This window comes from Corvus moneduloides, chromosome 7 (genome assembly GCF_009650955.1).
Source record: "Corvus moneduloides isolate bCorMon1 chromosome 7, bCorMon1.pri, whole genome shotgun sequence".
Classification (NCBI taxonomy): domain Eukaryota; kingdom Metazoa; phylum Chordata; class Aves; order Passeriformes; family Corvidae; genus Corvus; species Corvus moneduloides.
Window position 1 is genome coordinate 38,213,915 of NC_045482.1, and position 20,397 is coordinate 38,234,311.

The following is a 20,397-nucleotide window of genomic DNA, read 5'->3' on the forward strand; positions in this document are numbered from 1 at the left end:
TGGCTATGTTGTGTTATGTTATGGTTTTAATTAGCTCCTTCCTTCCAAAAGCTTCCAAACCAGGAGGTTTAGAAGCTGCTTTAAACACTGATGAATGAGGCTTACAAACAGAGTATTTTTATTTTTTGGTTTTTTTCACATTTTCTACTTTTTTTTTTCTTTTTTTCCAAGGAGCTGCCATGATCTCTGATTACTTTTCTTGCAGCAAATCGTGAAATCACCCAACTGCTGAACCTACAACAAGCTCTTATGGACTGCTAGGAACATCTTAGGAGGAAAAAGCCCTAATTTTCCAAGTGCTGTGCAGGCTGCAAATAGCAACTCCTTCCCCTGAGCCCTTGCAATTGAAAAACTTGACGTGCTGAGAGCAAAATACAAGAGAAAGGACATTTTGCTGTCACCTGCTGAGGTAATATTTGAGCGACACTTTATGGGCCTTAATTGCTGTAATCAACCAGGGAGCCCAAGGACTTTCTAGGACTTTGCTGCCCACTGGGAATTCACATGGACAGGGCTGGGAATTCAGTGGGCCCAATTACAGCAGCTCTGCCCCAAGCCTGCAGCTCTGAGGGCACTCAGAGCTCACCTACTCCCCCAAAACTGGTTGGTTTTTATCATTACTACATAAAATGGGAGAAAATATCCCCCACTGACAATTTTGTTGCTTCCACGTCTTTTCCTACTTGGATATTGATCCACACACTGAAAACACAGTGGTGTTTTGAGAGGGACTTGTTGTTATCAGGTATTCCCCGGTGGTTTGTGAGGACCAACAAAACACAGGACAAACAACCAACCAACAGTTATTTTGGGAAATGAGAAGCAGGAACAAATAAATACCCAAGAGTTTTTAAAAATCTGGGGATGCCACTGGCTAAATAGTCTCTCCATGTATTTCCTACTGGGATAAATGGGAAGGCATTAAGTTATCATAGGCAGATATGCAAACCCAGGAGGAGGGAACAGCCAGAACTCTGTGCTGCATCTCAACTGCAGACATAATAAATCTTTTTTTTTCTAATACACAGGTTGGTGTGAACGTATTTTCCCAAATTCTTATAACTACCTGGTCATAAGAGCCCTCAAATCCAACCCATTCTGGGATTTGATGATTGGCAGTAATTTAGAGAGTTAAAGATTAAAAATTCAAAGACAAAATTTTTCCTTTTTTAATAACTGCCTCCAGTATTATCTCAAAATGGATTCTTAATTAAATATCTTAGGAGAAACAACAGTTTAATATTCCTTCTTGCTAGCAACCAACAAGCATTCCAATCAAGAAAAAATCCTTTAGGAATCACTATCTTACTCAGAACCCTTTTGATTTGGCACAAGCAATAACTGAGAAAGACCCTGATGGTCTCATTCTGTGCAAAAAGCTCCTTCTCCATCAAAATTCTTATATGCACCAGTAAGCAGAAGCAAGCAGGACAACTTTAAACACCTGGATATTGCTTTTTGCTGAAAGAAGGAAAAAGAAAAGCCTTGTCAGGAGTGGAATCTGTCAAGATCTTGACAAGATTTAAAACTTTTATTTTGGTCTAAAAGCTTCGCCTTTATTTTGGGATATTGTAGCAGAGGTACATCTGCTCCAAAAGAAAATGTCAAAGGTTCTGCTGGTGCCCTATAAATCTGCACTGAAATGCAATCAAAAAAGCAGGGAATGGGGATGATGAGTGAAGTCAGAGTCAGGTCAAAGGTACAGAAAAACATCCAGCAGGAGGAAGGAAAACATTCCAAGATGAGCAGCCAGAATAAAAAAGTCACAAGTAAGGAACTCATCCCAAAGTTGGAAGGTGGTGGCTGACATTACCCCAAGTGAGTTCCCCCTGGATATGGAAGTGTCTCACTGACATCGGAGGCAGAGCCATTCCTTCCACTTCCAAAGAAAGAGAAGGATGAAGGGAAGGACGTAAATCAAAAAACCAGGCTGAACTTCAGGAAGTTCCTAAATTCCCTTTCTGCCCCGGGCTGAACACAGCAAAGCCCCCAGTACCAAACTGCTGGTGCTGGCCAGAGAGCCCTCCCCTAGCACTGCAGCTGCTGGAGCAGAGAATTCCATGTGACAAAGGGACATCGATCCAAGCACACGAACACCCCCCACATTCACCCCATCACAGCAGGGATTTGGGATGAACACGGGCACAGGTTATGTGAGTGTCAGTGCATCCCTGGCACTCCTTGCAGGAGACCAGATCGCCAGCAGAGCTCTGTGCTCCAGAACAATTCCCTGCAAGCGCCGGTGCCCTGAGCCGCCGGCAGGAAGGAAAGGCTTCTGTTAAACTCCCGTTTCTCTAGTGCATCTTAGCATTAACTGTTTGTTATTTCCTGCTTGCCGTGAGTTTCCCGTGCCAGGAGCTCTCTCCCAGGAAGCTGTAGCGTTGATGGCTCCTGTCAGGGCTGTGTTCAGCCGCAGTGGCTGCCGTGCATATCCCACTTCCCACAGCACAGACCCGCAGGATGATCCAATTCCTACAGCGCTGCCCCTGCTCCTGCTCTGGAACTCCTCCAGCGTGAGGAGGGCACAGCTCCGTGTGCTCCACTGCCAATCCAGCTCCCTCCTGTGCCCAGCATCGCTCTCCCCGTGCACAGCAGGTGGGAATGCTGCGGACACCGCAGGCAGCAGGGGGAGGAGCGCAGGGGAGGAGGAGGTGCCACACCAGCTCCAGCAGCACCTTCCAGCCCGCAGGGATGATGATCCCCCGGGAGCACGGCCAGCGCTGCCACCAATAGATGAGCCACAGCTTCTCCCGTGCCCCAGTTCTCCCTTGGGCAGAGCCAAACCTTCCTGAGAGAGGGCAAGGGAGGGGACAGTGCACCTGCTCTGTTCCCAGCATGGGCTGTACTTCCATGGATGTACAGACAGTGAGAGGTATGGGCACCCACACTCACCTTCCATCCCCAAAGGAGGATTTTTCCCCAGCTCTACCAATGACACACAGCAGACTGAAAGTACAAAATCCCAGTCTCCCCTCTCCTTGGAGGCACAGCTCATCTACCTCCTCTCCAGGAAGACTGCCCAGAGAAGCTGTGGCTGCCCCATCTCTGGAAGTGTGGCAAGGCCAGGTTTGATAGAGCTTGGAGTGGAAGGTGTCCCTGCCCACGGCAGGGGGTGGACAGAGAAAAGCTTTGAGGTCCCTTCCAACCCAGGCCATTCTATGATTCCTGCATTCCTAGTAAGTTCTTGCCCTCTGTACATCTCCTCCAGCAGGGAAGTGCAGAGTGAGCACAGAGGATCACAGGCACAGCCAGGATTCGAGCTGGCTCCTGTTGACATTTGTGTCTGTATCTCTCCTGAGCTGCCACGGTGCTGCCCTGACACAGCCCCTTCCCCACCTCCATCCTGCAGCTCACCCCAAAACGTGCAAAGAGCTGTGCAAGGCACACTGCTGACATCCCCAAATTAGTTAAGGGACACGAATAAATGAGAGGAAAAACGTGCTGAGCCTGAGGGAGGAAGGGCTGCTCCTCCTCCCCACGTGCAGTGCTGCCCATGCAGCCTGGCCAGCTCCCTTGGATTTGCCGGGAGGAAAGCTGGAGAGGAGCAGGATGTGGCTCATTCCTCCCCTCTGACAGCACCTCTCAGCCAGGCTCTGAGGCAGCAGCACCATTACAATTCTGGGCACAGGCAGAGAGGGACTTGCTCTAAGAGACAGGAGCGAAATAAAATGAACACACAACCCCCCCAGTCCCCCAGCTCTCCAGAGACTGCAGCACACACCCAGGCAGGCAGCAGCCACTTGGGGAAACCACTTTGCTGACTGCCTTCCTGAAATGCTGTGATGGGAGAAAGCTGCTTAAGCTTCCAGCTGCTGGGAAGTGGCTTTTTTCCCTTTTTTTATTTTTGCAAGTAATGCAGCAACTGCACTTGGGTGAAAAGGCAAAGGGAGGAATTATTTAACAGCTGAAAGAAACGTGCAGCAATCAGGATTTTTGGGCTGCCCTCCATTGAAATACATCAGTGTAGCTCCTCTGAAACCTACGTTTGGTTTCATCGCTCTGTTCAGTTCTGGCTCCAAATTTCAGATTCAAAGGCACATGTATTTCTGTTTTAGATTGGTTTGAAAATGTTCAGCAAAACCAGCCTGAAAAGCTGTGATGCCTTTGGAGAGATCTCTTCACTGATCAGTTCTCAGCAAAACAACACTGCAGTGTTTGTATTTATTTACACTGTTGTGGCTGTTACTCTGAGGATACAACTGGGATTTCTTTACCTGTAAGAGATGAGACCATCCAAAAGAAAGGCAGACAAGCTTTATGAATAATTACATGTTGTTGAGGAATGTAAAACATTCAGTTCTGATACCAAACAGATCTCATACATCTTTTATAAATTAAATTCTTGCTTGTGAAGGAAGACACAAAATATCTGTGCAAAGTTACATCCCTTTGAAGGCATCTTCCCCCTCAGCAGGTACCACTTGCACACAGAGAACCTGAGTAAGAAATCACACGACAAAAGCTTCCTCCTGCAGACAACACGGAGTCTATGGAAACCTGATGGGTTTGTGTGTTATATCCAACCATCAGAGGCTGCTGAGAGAGAAACAGTGGCTGTCCTATCTCTGGAAGCGTCCAAGGCCAGGCTGGACGGGGCTTGGAGCAACCTGGGATAGTGGAAGGTGTCCCTGCCCATGGAACTGGATGGGCTTTAAGGTCCCTTCCAACCCAAACCAATCCGGGATTCTAAGAAAGCCAACAAAAAGGGAAGATTCCTGTGTGATATAATCAGAACAGAGTAGTGAAGCTAAACATTTAACAAGGTTCTTAAATTTCTAACAGGCAAAACATCTTCAGCATCAGCACTAAAAGGACATCCAATGGCAAGTCTGAAGGCCTAAGCCAACTTCTCAATTCCACTCAGCAAAGCAAGTTCTATGTATCCACCATCCGTGTATGAATTTTGAATGTGTAATGGGAAATATTCCAGTGTGTGACTCCTTTCCTCCCAGACTCCCACTCACGCTGTATGTTTACATTGATCTATTAAAGGGAAATATCGCTTAATGCACTCCTGAAATGAATCCACTCCAGGCAGAACACAGGAGCTACTCAGCAATGTACTCCTGCACTTACTACCACTCTACTCCTTGGGGCAGCAAGTAAAAATCAACAGACAGCTGTAATTAGCATGGAAAAATGGAGGGAGGCAAAGTACAACTCGTTTGTCTGTTTTTCCATCTGTCAATACCCCATTCATTTTCCAGTAAGAGATCGATAACAAGTGCAGAGCTCCAACATTCCTGGGGTATGGTGTGCAAAAACATCTTGAGAACATTTTATCCAGAACAAGCACCACAGTGGGGATAAAGCTACTTCTCTTACTTGTCAGAAACTTTGGAAAGTATACTTTGGAGTAGTTCTGCCCACTCTTCTTGTTCCAACAGACACTTCAGTGGTACACTTTAGTTCAAGTAATGTTGCTTCAAGAACATGAGCTGGCAGCTTGGCTGTGTCCCACACTGGACACACCTTCCCTGAATCCAGCTGGAGCTCTGTGGGCAGGTGAGTACAGCCACAGCCTGCAGAACCCCAGCCACCTCTTTTCCTACCATGGTATCCCTTGGATACTGATTTCTGTGGGATCTGTCACCCCTGGAGTGTGGCAGGTTTGTTCCTGAGCTTTATCACACAGTTCAGGATGGAGCCCTCGGAGCCAGGAGCTGCTGTGAGGTCTCTCACAGCTGCCAGAGGCAGGGCCAGCTGCCACAGGCTTTTTTTCCTTGGTGAGATTTCTCAGTTATTGGTCATAATTGAAACATCCCTGCCCAAATGCGATGCTGGGGCTTGTTTTGTCAGAACCTGATGAGCTCACCACTAATTGTTCTGGAACATAAAATTTTATCATGGTATCTCATGACCTATATATCACAGATTAACTGATGATTTGTCAGAACACATCCTTTTCCCAGGCAAGAGAGAGGCTTTTTTCAGGGACTATACCAACCACAGTGGGAATGGGGGTTAAAAATATTGCCGAGAAATTGTGCACGGAAAGGAGAAGTTTATAAAGCAGCAGCACAGGGGAGTAACCATTAGAAACATGATTTTATTCTCATTCTAAGATGTTAAAGGCTGTGATAAAGCTGAACTGGTAGGCCAGAGGTATTCAGGTTGTACCTGGCTCTGTGAACAGGAAAAGGGACAGGGAGGATGCCCTGGCCACCTCACCCTAGAGCTTGTCCCATGGGGGCAGAGGGCTTGTTTCTGGCCATAATGGACATTGCTACTAAAAGCTAAATCCTCCAGCCTCCTCCACACCGAGAGCACCCAGCACAGCACCTAGAGCCATGCATTTCCCAAGGAAACAGGACATTTATGCCAATGCCATCACTGACTGTGATGCCACTCTGCCAAGGACACACAGCCCCCGGGAGGAAGCAGAAAGCCCAAATGAGCTGAGCAGAGTCCATTTGCAGGGAAATGTCCCAGCACGGGGAAAAACCAAGGGAGCACTCACAGGGAAAATAGATTTGGTATAAGCAGAATTCTCTCAAAATAGAAAGGCTTGTGAAGTTTTATATGAAGCATTAGCAGCTCGTTCGAACACACACTTCACCACTCCAGTACTCAGCACGATGATAGGGAGTGTTTTTTCCTCATGATTTCTCCCCTGTTGCTGTAATAAATCAAATCCCTGCCAGGCTGCATTCCCCATGCTGGTGAAGCAGCACAACCAAACAGCTCAATTTCTGTAACTTATGGAGCCTTTGTCCTATGTGACTTTTTAGGGAAAAAAACCCAAACAAACCAAATCAGAAGAACAGTCCCTTGTCCTCCTCTCCAGGGGTTTTCTTGGTTTTCTCTGCCCTTGTGAAAATTAAAACCCTCCTGAGGAGCAGAGCAGAGCCTGTAGCCACCACTGCCCTTTCTGAGTCCTTTCCTCAAGACACTTCAAGCCCCTTCTGACAAGGCTTTAGACAGAAACCGAAAAAGCAGATTTACATCTTGTGTTGTACATTCACAAATTCAGGCACTGCTGGATTCCTCCAGCTTTCCACGCTGGTGGAAAAGCTTGGCTGACTCTGGACATTGGAATATCCTCCGAATCAAAAATCCAGTTTACTTGGTCAGCACCGTGGGGCAGACAAAGCTGCTCACTGTGCTCCACATATTGCACCTGAGTGGATATTTATGTTGAGATATGAAAAGAAGGAAGGGACACGGCAAAATAAGACACTCCAGAACTGAAACCAGTTCACAGTTGGCATGAAAACCAGTGACAAAGCACTGTGGAAAAATACAAACCAGGAGCTGAGGGGAGGCTGCAAGCAAATCCTGACACCACCTGCGATCCCCACGGAACTCAGCACTCCGCCAGCTAAATGACATTTTGGAATTAATTACTGGATTCCAAATGACCAGGAACAGTTGTCCTGTTGGTAAAGCAATATGCATTTGGGTGAAGTGCTGATTTGGAAAATCAGGCTCTCCTATCTCTACAAATGCATGCTCCAAGGGAAAACATCCAACAGCTCAGGGTCTCCCAAGCAGAGCATGTTTTTGGGAGATAGGGAAGCAAGCCATGGCATCAACAAATCCTAGGTTAAGCTTCTCCCCTTGTTATTTATTATTTCTATGATGTGCTCCTTCAGCACCAAGAGCCACACTCCCTCTGATGCCCTTGAGCCCAGGGAGAGCTGCTTACACTTCCCAGCAGCAGCATTTCCTTAAGCGCTGGGCAATTTGGAGAGCAATCTGCAATCCAGGAGCAGCACAGTGGTGAGGAGGCCCTGTGGTTTTGGCTGCACTCCACAGTCAGTCAGGAGTTCAGCAGAAGGAATCCAAAAGCAGGATAAAGCCACAGTTAATCACACACCTTAGTGCTCCATATGAGCTCACAGTTTTACCAACCACACCCTGTCCCATCAGCTGAGCTCTGACCTGCCGCTGGAACTGAAAACATAGAATTGCCTATTTCTGTTTTCTATTCCTCATTATGTCTCTTGTTTAGATGACTTGAAGCTTTTTTCTTTTTTTTTTTCCCATTTCAATGTAGTGCTGGTATAAAAAAAGCACCTCTATGGAAACAGCAAGCAGCAATTTATAAAAATGACTTATGATTCCTACTGAGTGTTTTATTTGACCACTATACTATCAAATCACAATGTGGCATTTAACGAACAGAAGCTCTGAGTCAGACAGAAAACCATCTTCACCAGAGCACAAAACAAGGCAAGCACAGCTAATGCTGTAGTAGTAGAACTTTAGATATTTCTGTAGGCAAATCTAAGCAAAAACACCCCAGCAAACCCCCAAACAAACCCCCTTCCAGCCCTCTCAGGCAGCTCTTTCTACACAAGATAAACATCAGGCAGCTGATGATTCATTAGTCAAGGCAGTCTATTAAGGGCTAATAGAAATGAAAACAGATTTGAAACTGTCAAAAACACACAAAAGCTTTGACCATGTAAAAGCCAAATTTCAATGAGAATTCAGGAGACATAATGGGCAGAGGATAATCTCTTTTTGTCAGAAAATATTGATTATTGTCCCAATCAAGGCAGAGTTTAGCATACATTTGAAACTAAAAATCCTACATAAACAAGCAGCAAGTAGATAAGTAGTTAGGCAAAAGATCCTGCATGCCTAGGTCCTGACATCACTCATCTTTTTTGGATTAAACATTAGAAACTGGACTAATTGAAATCGGGAAATTAAGAACAATTATACTCAAAGAGAAGCTGGGTGTCTCCAGCAAACCAATGGCACTGCAAACACTTCTCCCAGTTCGCATTCCCATCCATGGTAAAAATCCTTCCCTGTGAGGGTGGGGAGGCCCTGGCACAGTTTGCTCAGAGAAGCTGTGGCTGCCGCATCCCTAGAAATGTTCAAAGCCAGGCTGGATGGGGCTTGGAGCAGCCTGGGGTAGAGGAAGGTGTCCCTGCCTGCAAAATCCATCAAGACATGTAAAATGACCATCAGATCTCAACGACCAACCTTCAACCTTCAGCCTGACAATCTCAGAAGTGCCCTGTGGACATGATGTACCCAGTAACCACTGAAACCTTTCTAACCCCACTGGAAGTCCCAGATTTTATTTGGCAGCTGGATAAAGCTTCTGCTTGGTCTTGGCTGCCCATTGCACGAAGATTTCTACAGAAGGAACTGGGTGTTGCAAAACCCAGTACATGATCACTGAAGAGACAGGATGAAAAACACTTCTAAATATACATTTTGATTGTTACTCAACCCACAACAACTGAGACTACAGAGCAAGCAAAGCCCACCTTTCCTCCTCTTTAGCTATCAGAGAGGCACCAGACACAAATCCAATGAATATTTGGATACGAACTTCCCTACCAAAGCTTTTTTTCCTGTAATCACGTTTTCTACTTGGGCAGCACATGGAGATCTTCTCATCTCAGGTGCCATGAGAAAAGTGTATACTGGCAGCAGAAGGAATGACAGGTTTAAGGAGTAATGTCACTGAAAAGGCAGTGGAGTATATAGCGTCCTCAAAACACTGGTGCTACCATTCACGTGGTGAATAGAATGTGTTTTCCCACTATTCCCATCACGTTTTTCCTAAAAATTCTCAGCAATGCCCTCTCGAGAATTGTATGGAGTAACTGGAGACAAACCCTAGAATGCAGCATCACACACAGTCCTGCTCATGGCCCTTTTTATGGCAAACTGGGACCATTAGTTACCAGGGTCAGTCTCACTGGTGTTTAGTCCCTATAAACATCAAAGGACTTTCAGAATCTAAAATACTTTTGTGGGCATGAATCCCACCACAAGTGTTTGTCTAACTATTGGTGACAGAGTCTGAACTTGCACAGAAGGGCATCACCCTGGCTTACACAGCAAGTACAGGAAAGTCCTGCTTCCCTGATGAACAGAGAGCCTGCTCTGGCAGTGGCAGCAGGAAGGAGGCTGGGGATGTGGGGATGGGAATTGCCAAAGGAAGACAGGCAGGGTTAGATGCAGGTCAAACAGCTAAAAGAAGTCTAGGAAAGAAGGTGCATCTATGGCTCAGGAGAGGAGGATATGCTGGGGAAAGAGCAAATAGGCAAAAGCAGTTACTAAAAAAATCTGCAACAGGGCAAGCAAAGCCACCTTTCCCTCTCCTTTATGGGTCAGATGCACATGGAAATCGACTCAATATCTAAATACGAGCTAGGTACCGCAGCTGGAAGACGAAAGCGTAAGTGAAATGCCTTTTTAAATGGCTGCGACAGGAGGAGGCAGAGCAGCTCCGCCTGGGAAGCACGGGATGACCGAGGGGAAAGGCACGCGGAGCGCGCCGGGGCTGGCACCGCCTCCTGGGGCTGGGGCTGGGGCTGGGGCTGGCACCGGCACCGGGACCGGCTCCGCGCCGCGCCGACCCAACGCCGGCCCCTCGCTGCCCCCGTGCCAGCCCCTCGCTGACCCCACACTGCCCCTCGCTGCCCCCTCGCTGACCCCGTGCCAGCCCCTTGCTGACCCCACACTGCCCCTCGCTGACCCCACACTGCCCCTCGCTGACCCCACACTGCCCCTCGCTGACCCCGTGCCAGCCCCTCGCTGCCCCCGTGCCAGCCCCTCGCTGACCCCACACTGCCCCTCGCTGCCCCCGTGCCAGCCCCTTGCTGACCCCACACTGCCCCTCGCTGACCCCACACTGCCCCTCGCTGACCCCGTGCCAGCCCCTCGCTGACCCCACACTGCCCCTCGCTGACCCCGTGCCAGCCCCTCGCTGCCCCCGTGCCAGCCACCCCTTGCTTGCTCCCTGCCTGATGCAGATCCGAGCTCTTCCCAGCCGCCCCGATAAGCCACTGAAGTACCCCAGATAAAGCCTCTCCCGTGCTGACAAGCCTAAAACTGACACCCCGAGAGGTGCGGAAAGGCGTTTCACTGGCTCAGGTGTTGCTCTGAAGGGAAAAATAGAAGCAGACAATCTAAAAGGGGCTGTTCTGACAGCTCTGCAGGTGCAAACCACTGATCTGAGTCAGGTTTTATTCATGGGGCTGGGATGGACTCTGCATCGCAGGGTACTTGTTGCTAACTCCTGTAGATAATTTTTTAATAAAATGCGGCCTTAATGGAAATGTAATTTTACAGAAGAGCAAAGTGATTTCTTATGGGAAGGGTTAACTGAAGTTTGCTTCTGAAAAAGGTGGAGTCTTGCCCAAAATCAAAGAGAAACTCTGGATTGGCCCATGGAGTAGCATTCCAATCTCTCCCCACCACAGACACACAACAATGAGGTCACAACTTCGAAGGTAAAACAAGATTCATTTATTATTTGCTTACCCAGTAGATCGCACTGTCTTAAGCCCCTGAGCTAATGGGCTTTTATAATCGTCTTGTGATCAAGAATGTGAAATAGTTCCCTACAAGGCAAACAAGCTTTGATTCCCAAAAGGGTGACCCTGTTTAGAACTACCCAAAGAATTTTAAAAGAGGCCTAAAAATCAAAAAATCACAGGGCAGGACAACAAACAAGGAAAATTCTTCACTGGGAACATGTTTCTCCCTCTGGTGATGCACTCTCCATCTTCCTGTGCTCCCAACAAGGACACTTGTCCCTGCAGAACTCGTTCACTTCCATATCCCTGCACCTCTTTTCCAAAAGTGGAAACGACTTTTTGCCTACAATCACTGGGAGTTTTCCTCAGCTTCAGCAATGTAATTTTCCTCCTCCAAAAAGCCTCACACCAGCTACTGCATCATCTAGTTCACATTAATCATCACAGCTGGTAATGGACTGTAATACCATGCACACACTCATTTCTTTATATATCCAGCCATAAAAATGGTATTTTTGCAAGTTTTATCTGTATGTAGACACACAAACACATTACAAGAAGACTTGCTGTTACAAAAATCATGGAAATATCTGTTCACTGTTAAAAAGTATGTTTGTTCCTGGTTTTAACAGGAAAATTTCACCTGCACGCTTCTCCTGGTGCTCTCTGAGCAGTTAATCTGTCTATTATCTACCAGGAGAAACCAGGCAGAAATGTTATGGTACCATTCCAAAACTGAGCGTGTTTACTGGGTGTAAGTGCCATGCCACTGCCCTATCACTTCTGCCTTTAATGCAAATTCAAGCTGCGTTATGCACTCGCCTGCAGGGGTTTTATGAGGGCAAATGCCCACTTCAGGCAGACATTCCTGTGCTAATGACTCATGTGGCTGTGGTTTATTCCATGCTGGAAGCACTGCAATTAGCACGAGCCCTCCCTCACAGCTCCTGCTGCTTCAGGGGAGGAAGGAGGATCCAAGCCCGTGGCTGCTCCAGCTCTCCAGCTGCAGGATAAGCCTTCCAGGTCCTAAACCAGAACAATGGAGAAGCCCTGCTTTCATCTCTGCACGCTCACAGTTATTTGCTCTTCACCGCAGGGAACCAGAATTCCACCACAATTTGTTCTCCACTGTTTTAATTCTCTCACTTGCTTCTCCCTGGCCAGAAAGTGGCACTCATGTGACCCATCCCCACTACCTGTTTGCCAGGATATTGTCTCAGCAGGCATTCCCAGTCCCTGAGTCAGGAGCTAAAATAATAAGTTTTAATGTTTAAAGCAAGTGGTTCAGGAGCATGAAGCAAACAGACACTCGGGCAATTTTAACTGCTTTGTGCCTGAGCCTTTGGGGTTTATGGCCTCCAGTTTTCCCATACAACTGCGAGATCCAGATTGTTTTTAGGGTTTGGGGTGTTTTTTTATTAAGGAGAGGGAGGTTCTCACATATTCCTATGATGCTGGAGATTAGGTCTATCAAAAGCATTCTCAATTACAGAGAGGCTGTAAAATTTAAAAAGCTGTACAAACAGTGTTATCATAAACTGCTTAAGAGAGTATTAAGGAATCTGGAAATGACTCTTCATCCCAATTCTTCCAAGCGGACAGCTAAAGCCAAAGCTCCTCTGTTCCATTAACACAATTCTTCCAGCACAAATCCTAACCCAGATTTTTGTGTAACAGGTCTCTGCTGCCATTAAAGCTGCCTTTCCCAAATAATTTTTCTGGAAGAGATCACCGGGGTTTACTGAAATATGAACTAAACCACAAGAAATTCCACCTCAACACGAGAAAGAACTTCTTTCCATGGAGGGTGGCCAAGCACTGGAACTCTGTCCAGGGAGGGTGTGGAGTCTCCCTTTCCAGAGACGTTCCAAACCCACCTGGATGCACTCCTCTGTCACCAGCTCCAGGTGACCCTGCCTTGGCAGGGGGTTGGACTGGGTGATCTCCAGAGGTCCCTTCCAATCCCCTGGGATTCTGGGAATACGTGGAGTTGAGCATCTCAGAAGCACCTTTAAATACACCACACATTTACCTGCATTCTCTGATGAACTTTTAGAAGTAATACATTTCTTCTACACCAACCATTATCCAACAATCCCATTTTCTCAGCCCTAATACTGTACTTTTAAGTTGTCTTCTTAAGACCATAATTATACTTTGCTGAAAGACATTAAACCAGCACAAGACAGACTCAGGATGGAGAACAGCTCTCAAGAATTCACGCTTTGTCTGGTTTACAGAAACATCCAGCTGGATCCCTAAACACATTTCTAAAGGAACCAACACACTCATCTGCACTTGGCCTGGCAGCTTGTGAGCAGCAGTAGCAGCAGCAGCAGCAAGAGAAAACCCAAAGGAAAAGTTAACACACACACATACCAAAAGGGCAGGAATTTCTAAACTGACCCAAAGCGTTTCTTCATCCCTGGAAGTGTCCAAACCCAGGCTGGATGGGGCTTGCAGTAACCTGGTCTAGTGGAAGGTGTCCCTGCCCATGAGATGAGCTTTAAACCCTTCCAACTCCAAGCATTCCAGGCTTCTAAGCAATAATTCAAATACCCAGTTCAGAAAGATTCCAATACACAGTATTTCATCTCAACATGGTGCACTGCATTAACGTCAATTTTGCACAGTTGTTGTTCCTCTCTCCCTGAAATAAAGGGATGCTAAAACAAGTTGTGAGGCAACACGTAAGAGGGATTGCACTTCCAGACCGACTCCGACACAGGCAGGAAAAAAATTCCTCATCCGAAGCCCTACAGGACCCATCCATTCTCCTGAGGACACCACATCATACCATACATACGTCTGCATTGACGTACACTCTATATTATGTTGTTATCTGTGTATTTTACGAGCTGTCCACAACGCCTTATGTAACGGATCCCTGTTTAATATGGAACAGCGTGTCCATCGCCGCGGCAATCCCGGCCGTTCTCCTGGATGGCGAAAAACACCCCCTCGGACACCGCTGGGGAACGCTCCTAATTCGAGGCGTCTGACCACGGCACCGGGGGCTCTGTGCTGCCAGAGAACCATTTTGATAGGGATGCTGGGGAGGGATCATCCCCTAGGGAACCACAGCAGCCTGTCCCAGCATCTTTGGGGCAGCACAGGGTCACCCCCCGGTGCCTCACCCGCAGCACAGACACCCAGCCCGCCCGTGCGTGTCTGCGCGCCCCCCGCCCCGCTCCCGCAGCACTCACCGCCTCCGAGTCTTCAAACCCATGCAGGTACAAGTTGTCGTACATGGAGAGCCGGTGCGGGGGCCGGTGCGGGGCCGGAGGGCCGGGGAGCGCGGCGGCGGAGCGCGGTGAGGCGGCGGGGCCGAGCTCCCTTAGCGCTGCGGCGGCGCCGCCTCCCGCCGGAGCCCCCCCCGCCCGCCCCGCTCCTTCCCGCCCGCCGCACCGCCGCCCCCCATTGGCTGAGCCGCGCGGTCGCCGCCCTGCCATTGGCCGGGACGCGCCGCCGCCGCCGCGCCATTGGCTGGGACGCGCCGCCCGCGAGCAGCGCTGCGCGCTGGCGCCGCCTCACGGGCTGATGGCGGCGGCCCCCTGTGCCCCCGGCGGCGGCGGTCCCGTGCTTATTTATAATAAAACATATCTGCTTTACAATAATACTGCACAGTCTAGAGGAGACTGAGGTGAGATCTCATTCATGCATAAAAATACCTCCAAGGCGGGTCAGAGGATGGTGTCAGGCTCCGTTCAGCGGTGCCAGTGACAGGTTGAGGAGCAATGGCCATAAAATAAAACACAAGTTCCAGCTCAACATAAAGAAAAACATCTTTCCATGAGGGTGGCAGAGCACTGGAACTGCTGCCCAGGGAGGTGTGGAGTCTCCCTCTCCAGAGTCATTCCAAGCACCCGGACACATTCCTGTGTCACCTGCTCCAGGTGACCCTGCTTGGACTGGATGGTCTCCAGAGGTCCCTTCCAGCCCAATTCTGTGGTTTATTTACAATAAAATACAGCCTTTCTTCTTCAAGATTCCAGAGATCAGCGGGTGGTTTCCAAGGAAAACTATCCGTCCACCCCCCAACAATATCTGGAAACAATTAAGAGTTAAACCCGAAAGACACTAGGACTAAACACTAAGAATTTACAGAACACACACGCACCCGATGTCTGGAAACAAGAAAACCAAACCCTAAACACCAAGAATTAGAAGAACAGAAGTTTGAACCTGATTTACAACTAAATTAAGAAACAAAATCTTTAAACTGGTTCCTCCTGGAGCTCTACAAATGAAACTTCTGGTGTAACATTACGAGATTAAAAAGTCAATAAATAATTAAACACTAATGACAGAACTAATTTACAATTTACTTCCTATTCTTATTAAAACAATTATTTAAAATCTCATCGTCAGTGCAATCTGATCCAACACCGCTGTTTCACAAACGCTTCCTATTTGTGTTTGCCATTTGCTTCATCTACTTTTCCTTCCAAAAGCTTCCTTTACTTCTGCAAAGTTACCTCTAATCCCGTGGGAAGTGTCCAACAGACACCTGAAGCAAAGCCAAAAGTGTTATTCTTGCCATATTCACAACTTCTTACAAATTCCATTGAAGGTTTCCCAAAATTATGCTAAATCTTATTCCCAATTTACTAATTCTGACGGAGGAGGATCTCAGCTTCTAAGATGGTGTTTAAAATGTTCATTAAACTCCCTATCCAGGAGTTAATTTTTACAGCCTGTTCTACAGGGTTCTGGAAGATCTGTGATGTTACAGATTGAAAGAATCAGCTATGAGAATCACTGGTCAGCTCAAAATTAGCAAAAAAAAAACCGGCTGTGAAATCTCAAGATGAAGGGAAAAAAGTGAACTTCACATGGATTTGTAATAAAACAACTTAATCCAGAAGTCAGGGGAATCACTATTTGATTTCCAGTCCTTACATTTCACACTGTCCTTTTAAGACGAAGAGGTTATTAAAAATATATATTTAATGACTCAACTCAAAAGGCTCCTAAAAGATGCTATAAAAACACAAATCCCTGTAATACAGAGGAATTCTAAATCAAAGGCTGTTTTGAATATTATGAGGTAATTTATCCAAGAAACACACACCGAGGTGAGGGAGGAAGACACCCAGCTCTTCTAAGCTGACTGGAAAGTAATATAAATATAATAAATATGCTGAGGGACCGGGGGGCTGGATGGAACTCGGAAATAGGGAGCAAGGGGAGGGTGGAGAAATAGGCTCAGGAAAATAGCTCCAAATTTCTATCAGTGACAAATCATCGCTGTTCCAGTGATATTTGTTGTGACACTGGATGTAGGGGTGGTCATCTCTGTTGGCTTCCAGGAAGTGAAATCCCTTTGATTCCAACTCCCAGGAGAGCTCAGCGCAGGCAAAATGGGAAGAGCACAATAGGCTGACACTTCAATGCTCCGTGTTTCTGAGGTGAGCTCCCCGGGGAGTGGCTCAAAGGAACAAATAAAAAGCCCACAGTTGTAAAAGATGAGGGTCTGAGAGATCAAAATCATCCCTGGCCTGTTTCCAAAAGAGAATTCAGATGTCTGGTATTTTCAGGCAGGGAATTCCACTGCCTCAGCCACAGTGAGCCTCTGTTACGTGTCCTCCTTGCTCTGCTTTTGGCCAACACTAAAGGAACGACCTGCTGAAAACATGGAATGGGTAAAGAGCTGAAAGGAGCTTTGTTAAAGTCTAACCTTTAAAAAATGTCATTTTTCTAATGGCTTCAGTTGCTGCATTATTCAATTCTTTAATAGCATTCACTGATGATGTTAATCAGAGCCCACAACTCCACATTTCCAAGGGCACAGGAGATTTTGAAAGAGGTGTAAACAGAGACCACAAGTCATTCAAAACTTTTAATACCCAACAAGTCACTGAGGATATAACCCAGACTAAAATGTTTTCAGGTTGGAGGTGGGGGAAAGAGAAAGACTCGGAAGTCAGAATACTTTGAGCATCCACAGTCCTCCAAAATGCTTGGCTTCCTCCAAATACTCTGCTGCCATTAGAGATTATTCATATCCTCTTTATTTTTAATTAGAGTACAAAGGAAATCTCTCTGAGACGTGTATCCATCTATCCCAAAATATCAATTATTTAGTCAGTCCTGAGCTACCCAAATGTGGGAACACTGAGGGTTTTTTTCCGAGGGCGTGAATACCGAACCAGAGAAAATTTTATTTCCAGCCCGATCTAATGATTCCTCAATCAAATGACAGCACTTGTGTGGTTCTTTCAGGAGCTGGAGCAATGAACTATTTGCATAAACACACTGAAGTGCTGCTGGAATAAATAAATGCGCAGGATCCAGATTGCCAAGTCAAGGGAACGCCTCGGCACCGCACTGCGCCAAGCCGGGATGGGAGTCAGCAACTTCTCCCTTCTCCCTACTTCAACAAATTCCACTTCCACCTGGGATTTCGCTGGGAGCCGAGTGGAGGAGCAGCACTGCCTCTTTTCCTGCTGCTGTGGGGGAGAGAAGGAGCTACAGCAATGTTAACCCTGAAGCAGCAAAACCCCAACACCAACACAGAGAAGTTCTTTACGGCCTCTCCCCGCTCTCACATCAGGTCATGGTCCTGGATTCCGAACATTACTTAGGGACAACGAGGCAGAACCCCCCCCAGAAGGCAAGGGCACATTAACAAAGAGCATTAGTGGTTACATTAAGAGCAGGCTTGGATATGGATCCACTCCTTCCAGCACACAGAGGACTCTAAAACCTAGAGTCTCCATCAGCATCCTCCCCATGAGACACAAACTTTGGGTTTCATCTTCCCCTGCCTGGATTCCTGGGCCTGTTGAAGAAAACTGCTCTCTCCCATGGAAAGCTGCTCTTGTCGACATCAGCAGAAGAGCTGGGATGGATTTCATTATTGGAAAGGGAAAGGACCGTCAGCATTCTCCAGCAATCCTCCTAAGGCACAGATTGCTTCCATCAGTGGGAAGGAGGCCAGTTCCTCACTCTCCTAAGTGATTTGGCATAGCCCCACTCCTTGCCCCTTCTCCCTCTAAAGCAATTTCTCTGCCTCTCTCCCTCCCCTTCTGTTTTATAATAGAGATTAGATAAGAATCTGGTGCAGCTTCTGCCTTGGGTGGAGGCACGGCCAGGAGAACCTCCTGAGATCCCCTCTAACCCTGTTTTCCAGCAGAATGGGATGGCATTTGTGGGACTTGGAGTCCTCGAAGCCACCAGAGGAATAGGGATGTGTTTCTGTTTCAAAAGAAAGGAGGATTGTGCTGTTTGGGATATATCCTGGCACAGAGGATTCGGTGAATTCTAAGGTTTTATTCAAACAGACTGGTGGATGGCGTGCTTTAATCCTTGGAATTTCAAGTAATAAATTAGTCTGGTCTAATTTGACAGATCTTCTGGAGGAAGCAAGATGCCACCTATTCTAAAACACATTTATCTGACACTGTTATGTAAAGGCTGCTATAATTAAAGAGTGTGAAGACTTGGTTGTCACTTCCTCTTGGTTGGAAGCACCTACAGTGAGAGGTAACTGGGCTACATTTGTAGGTACCCTCTATATTTAACGAGTTGTGAAATGCCTCTTTCCCACAGGCACTGTGGAGACCTGCAGGAAGCCGAGCTGCAGGGAGCAGAGGCCCTTCCAGAGGGTTTTAGGGTTTAACAACTCCAGCCAACTCCAACTGTGGCTTCCACAGGATTGAGCAGAGCAAACCCCAAATTACCTGTGCAAGACACAGCCCCGTGTGAGCACAGGGATCCCTCTGGAAGGTGCGGAGCTTGGAATGAAGGATCCACACGGATCCTTGGGCAGCGGGGCAGTCACGGAGATATCCATGGACACTGACCACGGAGATCTCCTTCCAGCAGCTCCCAGTGTCCACCAGGCTGCTGAGAAGGTCCCAAGGACCCAGTCACACCCCAGGCATCCCCCTGAAAAGCCAGAGTGGACTTGTGGCTGGAATTGTGTCACATTTCCTTGCTGGAAGGGAGATGAGGGGTTCTGTTCTTAGGGAAGATCCACATTTTTATCTGCCGTGCCAAAAACCATCTGGGCCAAAGGATTAAGCACTTGTTTTATCCCTTATTTTAAGCTCTTCTGCTTTCCTTATGAATATTAATCCATCTCCTTAGCTGCCGTAAGTGCTGATGCTGAGTTTCTGCACAACACTTTCGGCTGCAACTGTTGGAATGATGGGAAAGGATCGCTAAAAGCCAATTACAAACTTTATGGGAAGCTGCTGCTATTTTATCCAAGCAGGGAAAGGCACCACTGCATTCTGGAAATCCCATCCATATCGGAACACACCCACCAGGGCTGCAATCATCCTCCTGGGGCTGGGAACAGCAAAGCTGCACGGAGAAAGAGCACTGGATTTGTACTGGGAATCCAGGTACATCCTATTACTAAAGATCCAACCACTACAGAGCAATGAACAGAAAGATTTTCCAGTCTCAGAAAAGACAAACAGCCCAGAAAGCTCCTGGTCAGTGTTAATTTCCCAGATGCATTTAAGTATTTGCAGTTTTATCAGTGAACACTCATAAAAAAGTTGCTTGAAATGTATTTTTGATAAATTACAATTATCATGTAATAGTTCTTTAGAGAAAACAAAGCCTTGAGTTTGCAAAAAGACAGCCCTGCAAGCTAAAATGAAATTCCAGCTTCTGTAAAATACATGATCTCATGGAGATTTTTCTTTTTCTTTAGCTAAACTAGTAAAACTACATATTTTATTTTGTATGTAGGTTCAAGGAGTAGGGTAAAGGGTGTCTTAGAAAGAGTCAGACACAGAGCTTTGAAGTCCCAGTGCTAAGAAGAATTTGCTGTTCTTGTTAAAAGGTTAATGGAATCAATCAATCAATCAATCAATCAAACTAGGCAAACACAGCTCAACTTCATCTCCAGTTTGCTGCTTCTCCTTGGGATTTTACAGGGATGCCTTGATTTGGCTGCTGATCTTACTGCATTTCCCTTTGCTTTATAATCCAATTACCACAGGCTGCAACACAGCACTTGGAATTTCATGGCAGGGGACAACAAGAAACTCCTCAGTTCCCTGCAGTAGATTTCCATGACTCTCATCCAAGTGGAGAAACTGATCCAGAAACAACAGATCAATAAAGGAGGAACCATTTGTCCAACCTGATTTCTTTAAATATTTAGCCAGAGTACTTGGGAGCTGAGTTGAGAAGAACAAAT

The 20,397-nt window shown here is 47.0% G+C and overlaps 1 protein-coding gene across 8 annotated transcripts in view; it reads right to left on the reverse strand.

Annotated features, from left to right (window-relative positions):
- CACNB4 (calcium voltage-gated channel auxiliary subunit beta 4) overlaps nucleotides 1–20,397 on the reverse strand; it is a 77,962-nt gene that overhangs the window by 33,335 nt on the left and 24,230 nt on the right. Inside the window, exon 1 of one of the 8 annotated variants that reach the window (XM_032114132.1) lies at nucleotides 14,441–14,576. The exons of the other annotated variants lie outside the window; for them this stretch is intronic. Coding sequence (XP_031970023.1) covers nucleotides 14,441–14,485 — 45 coding nt within the window. The 5' untranslated portion in view covers nucleotides 14,486–14,576. Of the gene's footprint in view, nucleotides 1–14,440; nucleotides 14,577–20,397 lie in introns of those variants that run through there. 8 annotated transcript variants of the gene reach the window in all.